Source organism: Argentina silus, assembly GCF_951799395.1.
Source record: "Argentina silus genome assembly, chromosome: X".
NCBI lineage: Eukaryota > Metazoa > Chordata > Actinopteri > Argentiniformes > Argentinidae > Argentina > Argentina silus.
The window spans coordinates 6,822,116-6,837,964 of NC_139653.1; the positions used below are offsets into that span (position 1 = coordinate 6,822,116).

The 15,849-nt window shown below is 43.2% G+C and overlaps 1 protein-coding gene across 1 annotated transcript; it reads left to right on the top strand.

The window, feature by feature from the left end:
- Positions 1–10,298: 10,298 nt before the first annotated feature.
- opn3 (opsin 3) lies at positions 10,299–15,179 on the top strand (the record flags this gene model as incomplete). The annotated part of the gene is made up of 4 exons (XM_083695142.1): positions 10,299–10,617; positions 12,362–12,681; positions 14,313–14,564; positions 14,910–15,179. The coding sequence occupies 4 exons, from the start codon at positions 10,299–10,301 to the stop codon at positions 15,177–15,179; spliced, it is 1,161 nt and encodes a 386-aa protein (XP_083551268.1).
- Between the last annotated feature and the right edge of the window lie 670 nt (positions 15,180–15,849).

Consider the following 15,849-nt stretch of genomic DNA (forward strand, 5'->3'; position numbering starts at 1 on the left):
CCACCAGCCTTGTAGAAAGCAGAAAGATAACAGTCAGCACTTTAGCACTGTGACATCATCAGAGGCTAAGGCAAGGGGACATACTGACTGAGTACAGGAGCAGAGAAATGGACAGTTCAGGTTGACGAGCTCCTCCGGGTTCTGATGTGATAAAGGCTTTCCATGTCCATGGGTGAAAGGGGTGGGCACAGCGTTACATAACCCATGTATGTGTGCGTCTGCTGGGACAAAAGTGACAAAGAGAAGCTTGCTGTTTGGGGTGTTCAAGTTCAAGTTTTCAAAAACATTGTTGTCCATTTTTATGGTAAACATTTTAATTTGTATTCAGCTTCCATGGCTTACAACAGACACAACAACATACATCACACACAAGTGCAGAATTGCCAAAAACTACAGTGGGCATAGTTTGTTGATGAGTTTAAAATAGCTATTGCGCTCGGGATACATTTCTTTGTAGCTGCTTTTTTTTTGCCAACGGGACCTTGAACCTGTGGCCTGAAGGTAGGAGCTCAAAGGAGCTGTGGAGTGGGTCGGACCGATCGGCCACAACCTTGTCCTATTGACTGCTTTGAGGGAGTGGTCTGTACTGTAAGTTACTTCTGTCTTGTTATCTTGCTCACTTGATTGATAATTGGGTATGTGGGAGGGAGGGGGATATAGACACTGCTGTGGAGTCAAGCCTTTTGGGAAGCAGGTAAACTCTGTGATGTTATTCTAGTGTGGGTGAGAGAGAGCTACAGCTCAGCAGGGGTGAGAAGGGAAGGAGACTGGCACACACAACAATGTGTCTGGAGAAACTGAAAAACAACCATTCATGCTGTTCCCCTCAAGGTTATAGTCTAGTCTATGACTGCATATAAAATCCACCTTTTGTGAAAACATTTACAACAAATGAGACAGGGTCTGGTTTTCACAGGGCCATGTTACCATTTCCCATATTACTCAACCTCTGTGTTTCTCACACAATTGTGTTACACATCAAACTAAAGAGCAATATTGAATTTGGTACAAACTATGATCATCGTCAAATAAAAAAAAAGAAAGAATTTAAGGTTAAACATTCTTTTTCAACTTTTGTTGACACAATGGTAAAAAAGGTTGGATACTGTATTTGATCATCCTACCAACAATTCACTAGGGACTGGGAGACCATTCGTCTTTATCCCGCTGCTTCTCAGATTTGAGAAAAACATGATTCATAATCGTATCCGATATGTGTGTAAATGGGTCTTTTAGTTAACTTACAGGTATACTTTATATCCAAGCTTTTATGTTGCCTTGCCTATATGTTAGTCTGCTTCACGTTCTTCCACCAACCCTCAACAGGCCAAACTTAAAACTCTGTGAGAAACCAGACACCAGCCTATTTATAAAGCCTTTCAGAACATTTTGGACACCTGCCTCAAGTGCAAAAGAGAACTGCCAGGGGACAGAAATCAGATCCTGTATGAACCATTCTAGAATACCTCTTCTCCTGTAGGAACCATTCTAGAATACCTCTTCTCCTGTATGAACCATTCTAGAATACCTCTTCTCCTGTAGGAACCATTCTAGAATACCTCTTCTCCTGTATGAACCATTCTAGAATACCTCTTCTCCTGTATGAACCATTCTAAAATACCTCTTCTCCTGTATGAACCATTCTAGAATACCTCTTCTCCTGTATGAACCATTCTAAAATACCTCTTCTCCTGTATGAACCATTCTAAAATACCTCTTCTCCTGTATGAACCATTCTAAAATACCTCTTCTCCTGTATGAACCATTCTAGAATACCTCTTCTCCTGTATGAACCATTCTAAAATACCTCTTCTCCTGTGTACCATTCTAAAATACCTCTTCTCCTGTATGAACCATTCTAGAATACCTCTTCTCCTGTAGGAACCATTCTAGAATACCTCTTCTCCTGTATGAACCATTCTAGAATACCTCTTCTCCTGTATGAACCATTCTAAAATACCTCTTCTCCTGTATGAACCATTCTAGAATACCTCTTCTCCTGTATGAACCATTCTAAAATACCTCTTCTCCTGTATGAACCATTCTAAAATACCTCTTCTCCTGTATGAACCATTCTAGAATACCTCTTCTCCTGTATGAACCATTCTAAAATACCTCTTCTCCTGTATGAACCATTCTAAAATACCTCTTCTCCTGTATGAACCATTCTAAAATACCTCTTCTCCTGTATGAACCATTCTAGAATACCTCTTCTCCTGTATGAACCATTCTAAAATACCTCTTCTCCTGTATGAACCATTCTAAAATACCTCTTCTCCTGTATGAACCATTCTAAAATACCTCTTCTCCTGTATGAACCATTCTAAAATACCTCTTCTCCTGTGTACCATTCTAAAATACCCTTTCTCCTCATTCACTGATATTTCAGTGCTCCCTCTGAACAAAGTCATCACAACATAAACATCTAAAAGTAGATTACATTGCAATAAAGTGAAAAATCTAGAGTAGACATACAATCCATGTATGTAGTATTTTCAGTGATAATACTACTGAATAAAATATATCATTAATATATGTAAGTAATATATATAAGTGAACTAATTACCTTAAACCTTTCTTAGGGAATCAACCACAATCAAGTTACATTGCAAATCATGTGAATTTGTATTTTGAGTAAACCTTCCCTTACCTTCCCTCAATAAATAAACCCATCCCATCTTGTATACAGTCTCTCACATGAGTTTACATCGCTTTCTCTCTCTCTTTAACACACACACACACACACACACACACACACACACACACACACACACACACACACACACACACACACACACACACACACACACTTATTGCAAGACCAAGATAAGGTATACCATGATGAATAATTCATAATTCCCTCTGTTCTAAAACGCACCATAAAAGTTAAGGTTTTCATTTAGTCCTAGCTCTCATAAATCCCTTTCAAAGATTACTTCTTGCATTTAGCTGACATATATTATTGCCTTGCATATTTAAGTGGCTTTAAAGGGAAGAATCAGGTCCATGCCCTGCAAGTCACTGTGTGATGAGAGCCTTTGTTATCACACATGTTGAATTTAGTTTTTCTCAGCACCCTGTTAGCCCAGACTGGAATTTAATTGTTTGAGAAAAACACAAAAAGATTAGGAACAAAAAAGGATGGTCTTTGTGCAAACCACCCAGATGCACCACATATTCCAGGTCCACAGTATTGCTGGCTTTCTTTTTTTACTGGTTGTTAATTGATTGATTACTGTCATTGATTGGCCCTCTGGCCAAGTCCATTCACCTGGTGTCCAATGTCGGAATCTCCCCTAAAGGGAGGGACACTACACATTTTTAGCCCAATCTATAGTGATTACCAGTTCAGTACAATTTGGCTTGACTATAAAATGTGAGAGGTTCTTTGATGTTTATAGCCCGGAGACCAGGCAGAAAATGTTTAGTGTATCCCAGCCTTAAGTCCAAGGTTTGATGTCAGTTTAAGCTATAAAGTGAAAAGTCCAGCTGAAAAGTGTAGTAGTGTGTGCAATAAGATTGGTTTGTGCACAGTTATCAAGGTTTATTTGTCACACCTAATGCTGAGGTGAATGGAGGCAGAAGGCCAATGAAACAAAGGGGAAAAGGATGTGCCTTTTGACTTTTACTTGCCAAAGCTAAAGCTTTTGTGTCATTCATAGAAATACTAATGGATCAATATTTCAGGCCCTGCTAAGAGCTGAGTGTGATGAGGGAGAAAATTGATTAGACACAAAAGAGCTTGTCTGTCCATCTTAGGACTCTGCTTTGATTTGATTTGCTATGATGAATTCTCAGAAATACATTTTTTTGATGTGGACAAAGAAGCTTACAAAAGCCTGGCTGCTCAAGTGAGGGACATGAGAAATGGATATGAACAGTCAATGTATCCGGGTGGCCAGTTGCAGCACAAATGATAATGGAAAAGTAAAGTATTTGTGTAGTTGAACTCAGAATTCATAAACAGGGAACATGGGGATTTTTCATGTATAATATCAGTTCAGAATGCGCGTATCGATGATATTCATAAGACACATGTGGGCCAATGTGATGCATTGCTGCTAGTGAAAAACTCATTCAATCAGAAAGGCTCCATAATCAGATTCCATTCGGCACAGTCAATGATGTGCACAGCCTAAACTGCACCTCTTATTAAAAGGAGAGGGAAGGAGGGAGGGAGGGAGGGAGAGATAAATGATCAGTTGGAAGTTTGACCTAGTTCCAGGGGAAAAACTCATATTTTTGGAACCAAATTTCTATTTTTAATGTAAATGGCAACGCTGTGTCAAGAAGACACTTCACTTTTTGTGAATTTGCTTGGTTTTGACAAACCTCACGGCACCAGCGATAGCGATAGCGATAGCGATAGCGATAGCGATAGCGATAGCGATAGCGATAGCGATAGCGATAGCGATAGCGATAGCGATAGCGATAGCGATAGCATACCCCTCATCAGGCTACAACTGAAGTTGAATTGAACAAAGACTCCAAATGGCTAAAATGGCTAAATCCAATTGACATGTAACAATTGATACAATTGATGAATTAATCAGTATACATCTATTTACTATTCGATTCTTGTGGTGGCAATGTTTCTGGCAATTTCCTGATGAAGATGAAGAAGCTAACCTTTTCAAGATGAACTATTATTGTCATAGTTCCATCTGGGCACTAGGGGGCAGCAGAGAAAGCCTCATGGACTTATTAGCGCTCAGGTGCATCCCATTGATAATCAAGTCTATTTAAGTTGTGTGTTTGCTTTAGCCTCAGTGTTGTAGCTTGACACTTGTCAGATGGTCCGTTCTCTCTTGCGGTCCTCCAAGTCATGTCTTTATTGTTTTCTAAAGTCCTTACCTGTCTACTGTGTAGATTATTCAGTAAAGTGAATAATTACAATGGCTATCAGGATTGACAACCACATCCGTGAGCAAGTGAGACAAGCGCTCAGGTGCATCCCATTGATAATCAAGTCTATTTAAGTTGTGTGTTTGCTTTAGCCTCAGTGTCGTAGCTTGACACTTGTCAGATGGTCCGTTCTCTCTTGTGGTCCTCCAAGTCATGTCTTTATTGTTTTCTAAAGTCCTTACCTGTCTACTGTGTAGATTATTCAGTAAAGTGAATAATTACAATGGCTATCAGGATTGACAACCACATCCGTGAGCAAGTGAGACAACGGCACCTTGACGCCACCCCAGTCTTTTGGTTTCCCGTTCAATCCAAGCCGCCCGAACCTAGTCCTGAGGAGCCCATGCAGCTGGGCTGTGCGTGCCTGAGTCCTTGAGAATGTGATCAGCACAGGAGTGAAGTTTTCTGCCACTACTGTGGAGACCTCTGCCATTTCCACTCTACATGCCCGGAGCTGACGGGAAATGGCAAAGCTCGCCTGGACAAGGGGAGGCCCTGACAAGCTGTGCACTGGCTCACCTGGTCACTGTCTACTGCTACCCATGACCCTGCTTTGGAACAACCACCATCACCAACTCCGAGCTTGCATGGACTCCAGGGCCGCTGACAACTTCATCGACCAGGACCTCATCAAGGAGCTACAGATCCCCTGCATGGACTGCCCCATCCCTCTGCAAATACTACCCCTCGACGTACCTCCCATCGGTTCCAGCCAGGTAGACTCCCAGACCAGACCCATTCACTACAGGTCGGGGAGAACCACTCTGAGACAATACATTTTCTGCTGATCACTTCCCCCGAGAACCCCCTTATCCTAGGGTACCCTTGGTTAGCGCAGCATAACCCGCAATTCTCCTGGGCCACGGGCCACTTACTGGACTGGGGAGAGGCCTGCCGGAATTACCTAAGACCCCCGGCAAGATCCTGGCCATGTCCTCCTGTTTTCAGGGAGGCTCAAGACCTCTCCACACTCCCTCCCAAATACCTCGTCCTCCGCAAAGCCTTCAGTAAGAGGAGGGCCACCACCCTTTTTTCCTCATCACCTATGGCACGACTGCACCATAGACCTCCTGGCTGGTTCCACACCTTCCCGGGGCCGCCTGTATTCTCTCTCAGGCCCTGAAGCAGTGGCCATGGAGGACTACATGCGCGACTCTCTGGAGGCTGGCTTCATTCTCTCAACCTCCCCAGCTGGCGCAGACTTCTACTTTGTGGGAAAAAACTATAGGGGCCTGCGGCCTTATATTGACTACTGTGGACAGAATAAAATCACTGTCAAGAACCGCTACCCCCTGCCTCTGATATCCTCTGTCTTGGAGCTAACTCAGGGGGCCCAGTTCTTCACCAAGCTGGACCTCTGCAATGCCTACAACCTGGTGAGGATCCAGGAGGGGGATGAGTGGAAAACAGCCTTTAACACCCCTAGTGGATACTACGAATATTTGGTCATTCCATTCAGGTTGTCGAACTCGGCCCGCAGTGCAGGCATTGGTTAACGACACACTGAGGGACATGTTAAATCGTTTTGCCTTCGTGTACCTCCATGGCATCCTGATCTTCTCCAAGACCCTCCCGGAACACATCCTGCACGTCCGCCAGGTTCTTAGGCACCTCCTGCAGAGTCAGCTGTTCATTAAACTAGAGAAGTGTGAGTTCCACATGTCCCGAGTCTCCTTCCTGGGCCACATCATCTCCACAACAGGCACGCAAATGGACCATGTGAAGGTCAAGGCAGTCTCTGACTGGCCCTGTCCCTTCTTTCTCATGCAGGTCCAATGTTTCCCGGGGTTCGCCAATTTCTACAGGCACTTTATACGCAACTTTGGCTCGTTGGCGACGCCTCTCACGGCTCTGACCCGGCGCACACTGACCTGCTTCCACTGGACTCCAGAGGCTGAAAGGGCATTCAAGGAACTCTAGGACTGCTTCACATCCAGGCCTATCCTCATCCACCCTGATCCTGCTCGTCCGTTCGTGGTGGAGGTGGATGCTTCTGATGCAGGAATGGTTGCGATCCGTTCCCAGTGAAACCAGGAGGGATGAGAAACTCCACCCATGTGCTTTCCTCTCCAAGTGGAAGCCAGATGAGTGCAATTACGATGTGGGCAACCGGGAGCTCTTGGCGGTCAAGTGGGCCCTTGAAGAATGGAGACATTGGCATCCCTTCTTGAAATGGATGGACCACAAGAACCTCATCTCCATCCAGGAAGCCAAGTGATTGAAGACTCACCAGGCTAGGTGGGCCCTGTTCTTTAACCGATTTGATTTCACCCTGGCCTACCACCCGGGATCTAAGAACCAGAAGGCGGATGCCCTGTCTCGTCTCCACGGTGTCTCAAAGTAACAAAGTAAATGTACCTGAGCCTATCATCCCTAGTTCCTGTGGTGTCATGCAGTATAGAGATCATGATCAGACAAGCCCAGACCCAGACACTGCGTACTGCAGTGGGGACACTCCTCCAACATAACCAAACATCCTGGGGTGAATCCTACACTGTTTCCTGCAATGCAGGTTTTGGTGGCCCTCCATGGTGGAGGATGTGCGTTCTGCACATTTTGCTCCATCCCTTGCCCATTCGCAACTGGCCCTGGTCCCACCTGTCCCTGGATTTCATTACAGGGCTGCCTCCTTCCAAGGGGCTGACCACTATCCTGGTGGTCATTGACCGTTTCTCCAAGGCAGGCTACTTCATTGCTCTGCCCAAGTTGCCCTCGGCCCAGGAGACGGCCTCAGGATCCAATATTTCGGTTACACAGGCTACCTCAGGATGTTGTGTCTGACCGTGGGCCTTCAGTACCTGGTGGATTGGGAGGGTTACAGTCCGAGGTGCGTTCTTGGTGCCTGCCCAGGATGTCCTGGGTCCAAGTCTCATTCGAGGCATCAATCAACTGCGTGGTGGTCTTCCTGGCTACTCGGCTGGAGCCACGTAGGGGAGGGGATACTGTCATGATTCCATCTGGACACTAGGGGATGGCAGAGAACATTTCATAGACTTATTAGCGCTCAGGTGCATCCCATCGATAATTAAGGACCTTTTAGTGTCGTAGCTTGACACTTCAGATGTTCCGTTCTCCCTAGCAGTCCTCCAAGTCATGTCTTAGTAGATTTTCTAGTGTCCTGGTTTCTTAGGTTTAGACATAGTCTTTATTGTTTTCTAAAGTCCTTACCTGTCTACCCTGTGGATTATTCAGTAAAATGGCCTATTGCCTTTCAACTGTATTCCCTCATCTGGTCTCCGCTCTGCTCCTGGGTCCTACACCACACAACCTCTCAATTATTGTTAGTGAGTTTTAAGTGCAATGTCTAGTCAAACAATGTTTATTGTTCATTGTTTCCCCCACATTTACAAGGCAAATGATTACAAGAAAGTATGTGACAGAATCACCTCTGTGAGTACAACCAATGACCTCTTGGATTCACAGCACTTAAACACAGGACAAGGGCCCATGGAGCAAAATGGTAATTTAAATAGTATGATGATGGCTAGTGCTCATTACATAGTGATATGAATACACTAGAGAAATCTTCTCTAAAATTATGAAATATGAATTAAATGAAACTATGACTGAACAAAATTATCTATAAATTAAACAACCAAATGATGGACAACCAACCAACAACACTCTGTTTTCTGGCACATTTTAAGATGTACATACATATGTTTTATGTTGTATCATTCAAGAGACATCTGGTATTTCGAATCAACCTCTAGGCACTGAAAAAATAGGTCAGACACAACATCTTTGTACAAGTCTTCAGCAATAAAAAAAAACATGACATTTCTCCCCCAAGACAAAAAAGGAAGCAGTGTTTTAGGAAAATGCTCCTCAAATTTAAAAATAAATTTAAAAAAAAGCTGCTCAATTCAGCCACTACACTTTTGCAATTCAAGTATTTATTTGGCAAACTGGTCTGACGAGCCAGGCTTGAACCTGGGTCTCCCACATAGAAGACACAAGTGTCTACCATTAGGCCGTGTCTACTTCATCACAAGGTGATTCCAAATCACCTCCGCTACACTGGCAACCTACTGTATAATACTCAATTCCATACTTGCTCTCCTCTCTTCCCCCTACCCCTATCATTTCCCACTAAGATAGACAGCTCCACTAACCTAAAGTTGTAGGCTAAATGTGCTGTCAAACTCCTTTCTCTTTGCGTGTATATGTTTCCCCATAGACAGGATCATAATTGAATCTCAGAAGTACAATAGGGCTGGTACGGCAACTGTTTCTATAAATCAGTAATATCCCACCAGGTCCACAGAATACCTGCTGCTGAAAATGAATTCCCCCTTGGGGATTAATTAAATACTACTCAACTCTACTCTAGAAGAAGACATTTTGATAAGAAGAGGGATGGAGTGATGATGAGCAGTGCAGATACCATTTGCTCAATTGTTTATAACATAATTGCTCCATTGTTGTAAACAAATGGAAGGATGGATATTGCTCCATCAAGTGTTCATGGATTTTGTGACTGGTATGACTGGAACACAAGCAGCAATACACCCAGTCATATAATCTGGTGTTACGTTGCTGTGTTGTGATATTATGTATATGTTGATGTTTGTAACAATGGGCTGTGACCCTGCTGTGACCCTGATTTTCCTCTCTGAGGACAATGACATATATACATATGGCACATAGCCTACTGTATAGTTCATGTGTCTATTGTCTAATGGTTGTGTTCTAGATTAAATAATTCACAAGGTAGCCTATATGGCAAACACACTCAGACATTCAATGGAAGAGACTTTCATCAACCATGGACTGTCATTGATACCTTAATGCTAAACATCAACTGAAAGACCATATGGGTACAGTAATAAGAATCCTATACAGTAACAATATAATATGACGATCTCTGAGGTCATTTGCCAGTGACCTTAAACTCTAGTGTGGAGTGGACATCTTAAAAAATTGACTTCTGTTTAAAATATAGATTCCAAGTGCAACTATCATAGGATGCATTGGTAGCTTTTATAGGCACAACAAGCCTATCCATCAAAGGCAAATGTGGCAAAATACCATATAGCCTCTAAAAATATCCGTGTGAGAGAAACGGCATCATTTTATGAGATGCTGTTGTGGCAACATTGCAAGCAGTCAGTAACTGTAGTTAGTAGAGACTAGTGTGTGTAGATAGCACAACTTTCTTTAATGGCTGAACACGTGAAGCACCGCCTGCGTTTGATATAACGGTGTTTTTACATTAATCCGAAATCATCGTTCCATCCTCGGAAAATTGCTCTGAATTTCGAAACCACAGTCGCAGGATTAATTGGATTACAGAAGCGAAAGAGCGACCCCAAGATCACACGACTTTCCCTCCTTGACATCCCGGTCGACATGCTCACAGCGCACAACACAATGTTGGGAACGTTCACGCAATGAATCCTGCGAATGAAACTAGGACCGAAAGAAATACAGAAGAATACCTTTTTGCAGTTGGAACATACAAACTGCTCGCCTTCACCATCGGAACAATCGGAGTCTTTGGGTTTTGCAACAATGTTATTATTATCGTGCTGTACTACAAATTCAAGAGACTCCGGACGCCCACAAATCTGTTATTAGTAAACATAAGTATAAGTGACTTATTAGTGTCTCTCATTGGAATAAATTTCACGTTTGTTTCGTGCATCAGAGGCGGATGGAGCTGGAACTCTGCAACATGCGTCTGGGATGGATTCAGCAACAGTTTATTTGGTAAGGATTAACTATTTTTGTAGAGTTTTACATCCTGATCCATACATTTTATGTCAGAAATTCAATATATTAACAAGAATCCGAGTCATACTTAAATATTAGTGGAATGAATGCATCTCAAATATCTTACATTTGTTTCCTAATCTAAATAACTTTCACTATACTTTTTGAGTATTTCATATTCATCAACTACATTCCACCATGACGAACAAGACATCAACCTCTGGCGCCCGTTTTTACGGTAATTGGCGTATCAGTGGTGCCAATTACCTTCAACTATCACATAGTAACATGTACATCACTTCTGTGTGCAGAATAGAGGCCAACGTCACTTACTGATCGCATTTTTGATATAATGTATGACGTATACTGCCGAAATAGTATAGTCCTTTTGCAGATTATTTCTTCGTGCCATGAATAACTTATTAATAAAGAGGTGTGATAATGAGTTTATTAGTGCGTCCTTCACGCTCTGCACGCACCTTCCCTTCACCTATGTATCACATGCCTGGGTTACTTCTCTTATCTATCCATGTTTTCATTTCACCTGTTGTCTACTTATTACATTGAAAAGATGTGTTATTTACATATAACCATATGAGCTGCCTCAACCATATGAGTTGCCATTTTTTTCGGATGGGATGCAACTTTGGCACAGGGGATAACACAGGTGATGTGATATTCAGAACTGACCTTGATATCTGCATTGCACCTCATAATTAGCCAAATCTTCTGATAAGGTCTTCACGAGAGCAGTGCAATCAATAGTATGCAAATGAGCTATCCTTTCCAATATGTCATTAGGGTGTGGAGAGATTCTGTCTCTGCAGTATGTACAGAAGACTCATCTATTCCCCCCTCACAACTAGTCACAGCCACATAAACAAAAATAACATTTTCCAGAGAGCAAGGGTAATAGAAATAATTGATGTCATACAGTATTCATCCACACACTTATGTGAAACAGCTGACATTACTTCCACAATCGAAACAATTTAATAGAATCTGAGTCAAGACATGCTACAGTTTTCACATCCTTTATGTGTGGCTTGCACAAACAAGTTGATGCTGGAGTGTGTCAATAACACTCTGTGCCTGAGCAGGTATTCCTATGCAACACCTGAGTGCTGAAACACTTGAGCCTTTTCTCAATTGTTAGGAACATGACTCCTCCCGTCCTCTCCTCGGTCCTCCACTTGTGTCCTACTGAAAACACATTGGAGGAGAAGATCTAGTTTCCTCCTCTTAGATCTTCTCCTCCAATGCTTTTTGAGGATGACTCCATTGGAGGACAGAGGAGGGAACGTGAGGAGTCAGGTTCCTAACAATTGAGAAAAGGCTACTGTGTCCTTTGGACAAATGTCAAGTAATCACTCTAGGTGTAGGCTTATCTTGAGCATTGGTTCAGTGATACAGGGCTAATGTTTTTAGGTCAGTACAGTAACGGAAAAACTGGATCTAATCAAATGTGTCTATGAGAGTGTTAAGGGTAGAATATGTACGATAGAAAGAGTTTTTGTTGCTGGTGTGTGTTTTGACAGTTACCCAATGCACAAACAATAGAAAGTCTCTGTTTTTATTGTACTTGTGATGAGGACCCCATGATCCTGGATAGTTCACATAAGAAAATACTTTAATTTGAATATCCTATTGATCATTCATTGATTACTGTTATGTTGATTCATTTAGAATCTTCAAGAGTCATCTGTTGCTCAACATTACTTCTTGTCTCACTACATTGTAGGCATTGTGTCTATCATGACTCTCTCAGCCCTGGCCTACGAGCGTTACATCCGGGTGGTCCATGCGCAGGTCGTTGACTTCCCCTGGGCCTGGAGGGCCATCACCCACATTTGGCTCTACTCACTGGCCTGGACAGGGGCCCCTCTCCTGGGCTGGAACCGCTACACTCTGGAGATCCACCAACTGGGCTGCTCTCTGGACTGGACCTCCAAGGACCCCAACGATGCCTCCTTCATCCTTTTATTTCTCTTGGCTTGTTTCTTTGTACCTGTGGGCGTTATGATCTACTGCTATGGGAATATCCTCTACACAGTGCGAATGGTAAGGACAAAACAGGCCACGGGTGAATTACTGTAGCTCCTTTTTTCATGACCTCCTTTCACATTTTGTCCAAGATTTCTTCTTTCCACAATTCGAAAAATATCCCCACTTGAATCAATTATCTCTCGATAATCCTTTATACGCAATTGTGAAATAGCATAAACAACCTGATAAGAACATTTCTTTGTTATAAATTTCACAGATATGGGTCCCTGATCCTTATTACCTAATTCATCTTGATTTCATGTTCTTCACTCTTTCTTTGTCCTCCTTCCCTTTTGCTTTATATGATTCTACTGTGCCACACTGCCACTATACCAATCTGCAGTTCACAGTGCAGTGGAGACCAATCTGCAGTTCACAGTGCAGTGGAGACCAATCTGCAGTACTTGACATAAACCGGTGGTGGTTATGGACTGTGTCTGTCTGAGCAGTCTCAATGTGTAGCCATGTGACACTGATCTCATCTCACCAGCTGCATAACCCAGCCTGATAATAAACCATGGCTGCCTGTGAGAATGATCACTGCTCACACAACAGTGGACCACAGTCAGTGGTACTATTTTTGAGGTGTGTGTGTGTGTGTGTGCGTGCGTGCGTGCGTGCGTGCGTGCGTGTGTGTGTGTGCGCGCACGGGTGACAATCTGTAATTGGAGTGAACACTATGCTATGCAATCACCTAGATGTTGATGTTTACCTGTGTTGAGCCGCACCTGACACCACTTTAGTTTGTTTATGTGTTTACAACCTTTAGGAAGCAAGTCATTACATCTACTCAGGTATGTAATGTATCCCCTAATCGCAAGAGAGCCCAGCCACACCACTGCCCATACTCAGCTTATACCTTTGACTTACCAGCAAGCTTGAAAATAATTGAAAACTCAAATTATGCCCCAATAGAAGTTCCCAATGACTGTGCAATGACAATGCCATTAAGTGGGGCAAAGTGAGTGAACGGTCAATAATTGTGTGTGCGTGTGTGTGTGTGTGTGTGTGTGATAAGGTGAATTATCTTTATGTTGTGCACACAAAATAGATAATCATAAGTCCAGTGAATTTTGTGTGTTTTTGTATGTTGTCAACAGAGCAGTTTTGCTTGAGACAAATGATACTGGAAATGGCGTATTGAACTCACCACATTTTTCTGGCCATCACCATTCTGACCCCTAGTGGTGACCCAGTAATCCCTGTTCTCCCTATCTTTACTGAATGGTCTTGCCCTATCACAGCACAGATTCTCTGCCCTATCACAACACAGATTCTGTGCTCACAACACACGGTCTCATGTGTAGACCCAAGGTCAAAGGTCTGTTGTTTGCCCATCTGAGACTCTCCCACGTGATGTCATGGAACAAGGTCTCATGGGCCACCACTGCTATAGCTTCATCAGTTCAAGCAGAAAAAAGATTGAGACTTTTCTCTCTCACATTAACATCCAGAGATTAGCCTCCATACCATTCTTTGATTTTGTATCAGTTACAACGGGTAGTCAGTTAAATAACCGTTTTACAAAGGATCTTCTCCTCTCAAAAGGTCAGAAGGAGGGATTGGGTATTCAAAGAGAATGTTTTTTATTATATTATAACTGAATCTTGAATGAAGAAGACTCTTTGCTTTTGTCATTGTAACAGCTACGGTCTATCCAGGACCTCCAGACGGTGCAGATCATTAAGATCCTGCGCTATGAGAAGAAGGTGGCGGGCATGTTCCTGTTGATGATCTCCTGCTTCCTGGTGTGCTGGACGCCCTACGCTGTGGTGTCTATGCTGGAGGCCTTTGGCAGGAAGAGCATGGTCTCCCCCACCATCGCCATCATCCCTTCCTTTTTCGCCAAGTCCAGCTCGACATATAATCCTCTCATCTACATATTCATGAGCAGAAAGGTCAGATCCTCTGCCATGCTAATGCTAAGTCAAAATCTTTATGAACAACCCGTTTTTGAAAATGTTATTGAAAAATGGGAACATCTACGAATGCTTTAGACTGCATTGCTAAACTAAATAAAACAATCAAATGGTTGATCTTGTCTGTGTTGAAGCTCTGAATTAAACTTTTGTGGCAGTGCAGCATGTGTCGGCACAATGCACAACAAAACAAGCTCTGGTATGTGCTGGACTTGCTAGCTACTTATTTAGCCTTATACAGACTTAGTCTGACGGCTTCCCTGTTTGACAGTACTTCCCTTTGTGTAAAACCACTCTTCTTCTTCCTTACTTCATCTCTGACAGTTCCGTCGCTGCTTGCTGCAGTTGCTGTGCTCCCGGCACTCTTGGCTGCAGCACAGCATCAATGACCGCCCCCTGACCCGTGTTGAGCGCCCAATCCGCCCAATTGTCATGTCCGAGCGAGGGGGCGAGGACAGACCGAAAAAGAGGGTGACCTTCAGTTCCTCCTCCATTGTCTTCATCATCGCCAGCAATGACATCCACCACCTGGACATGACCTCTAAGTACGACAACGCGTCAGAGGTCAATGTCATCCAGGTGCGGCCGCTGTGACCCCAGGCTGCCAGAGGACCGATCACCTCCTCCCTCGTCTGTCCCTCTTTATGCCTTCAGGACTTCCTCTTGTGGAACACTGAAAGCCTAAATACCCGTATGACCTCAAGACTGGCTCTTTTTTGCCTTTTACAGTTGTAAAGATCCATCATCCAGACTTATTCCCACTCATATTCCCAGAGAGGCACTTTCTACAGTGATGTTAGGAATCTGGAACAGACCCCTCTGCTGAAAGAATTCAATGTGTGCTGGTTGTCAATCAGTTGTGTTGATATACAGTACGTAGCTAGTTACTGTAATTGTGACATATTCCTCTTAGCTAATACACCATTGTTTTGATTCCAGTCCTGTCATTTCTATCTACCTCTGACAGTCACCCATGCTGAGCTGAGTGTTTTCTGAGCAGGATTTCCCAAGTCACACAGTTAATGGACTGCAATGTTAATGGACCTGGGCAAGGCTGGGGACGCGACAGTCATTTCCCTGATAGGCAGCCCTATCGCATTTTAGCATTCGAACATTCTCTTCTTGTTCTGTCCAGATACAATACAATACAGAGATCCTATGTGATTAAGTGTGATTATATACGACGGTATTCAATTTGACATTTCTTGTGTGACATGTGCAGTGACATGTGCAGTGACATGTGCAGTGACATGTGCAGTGACAC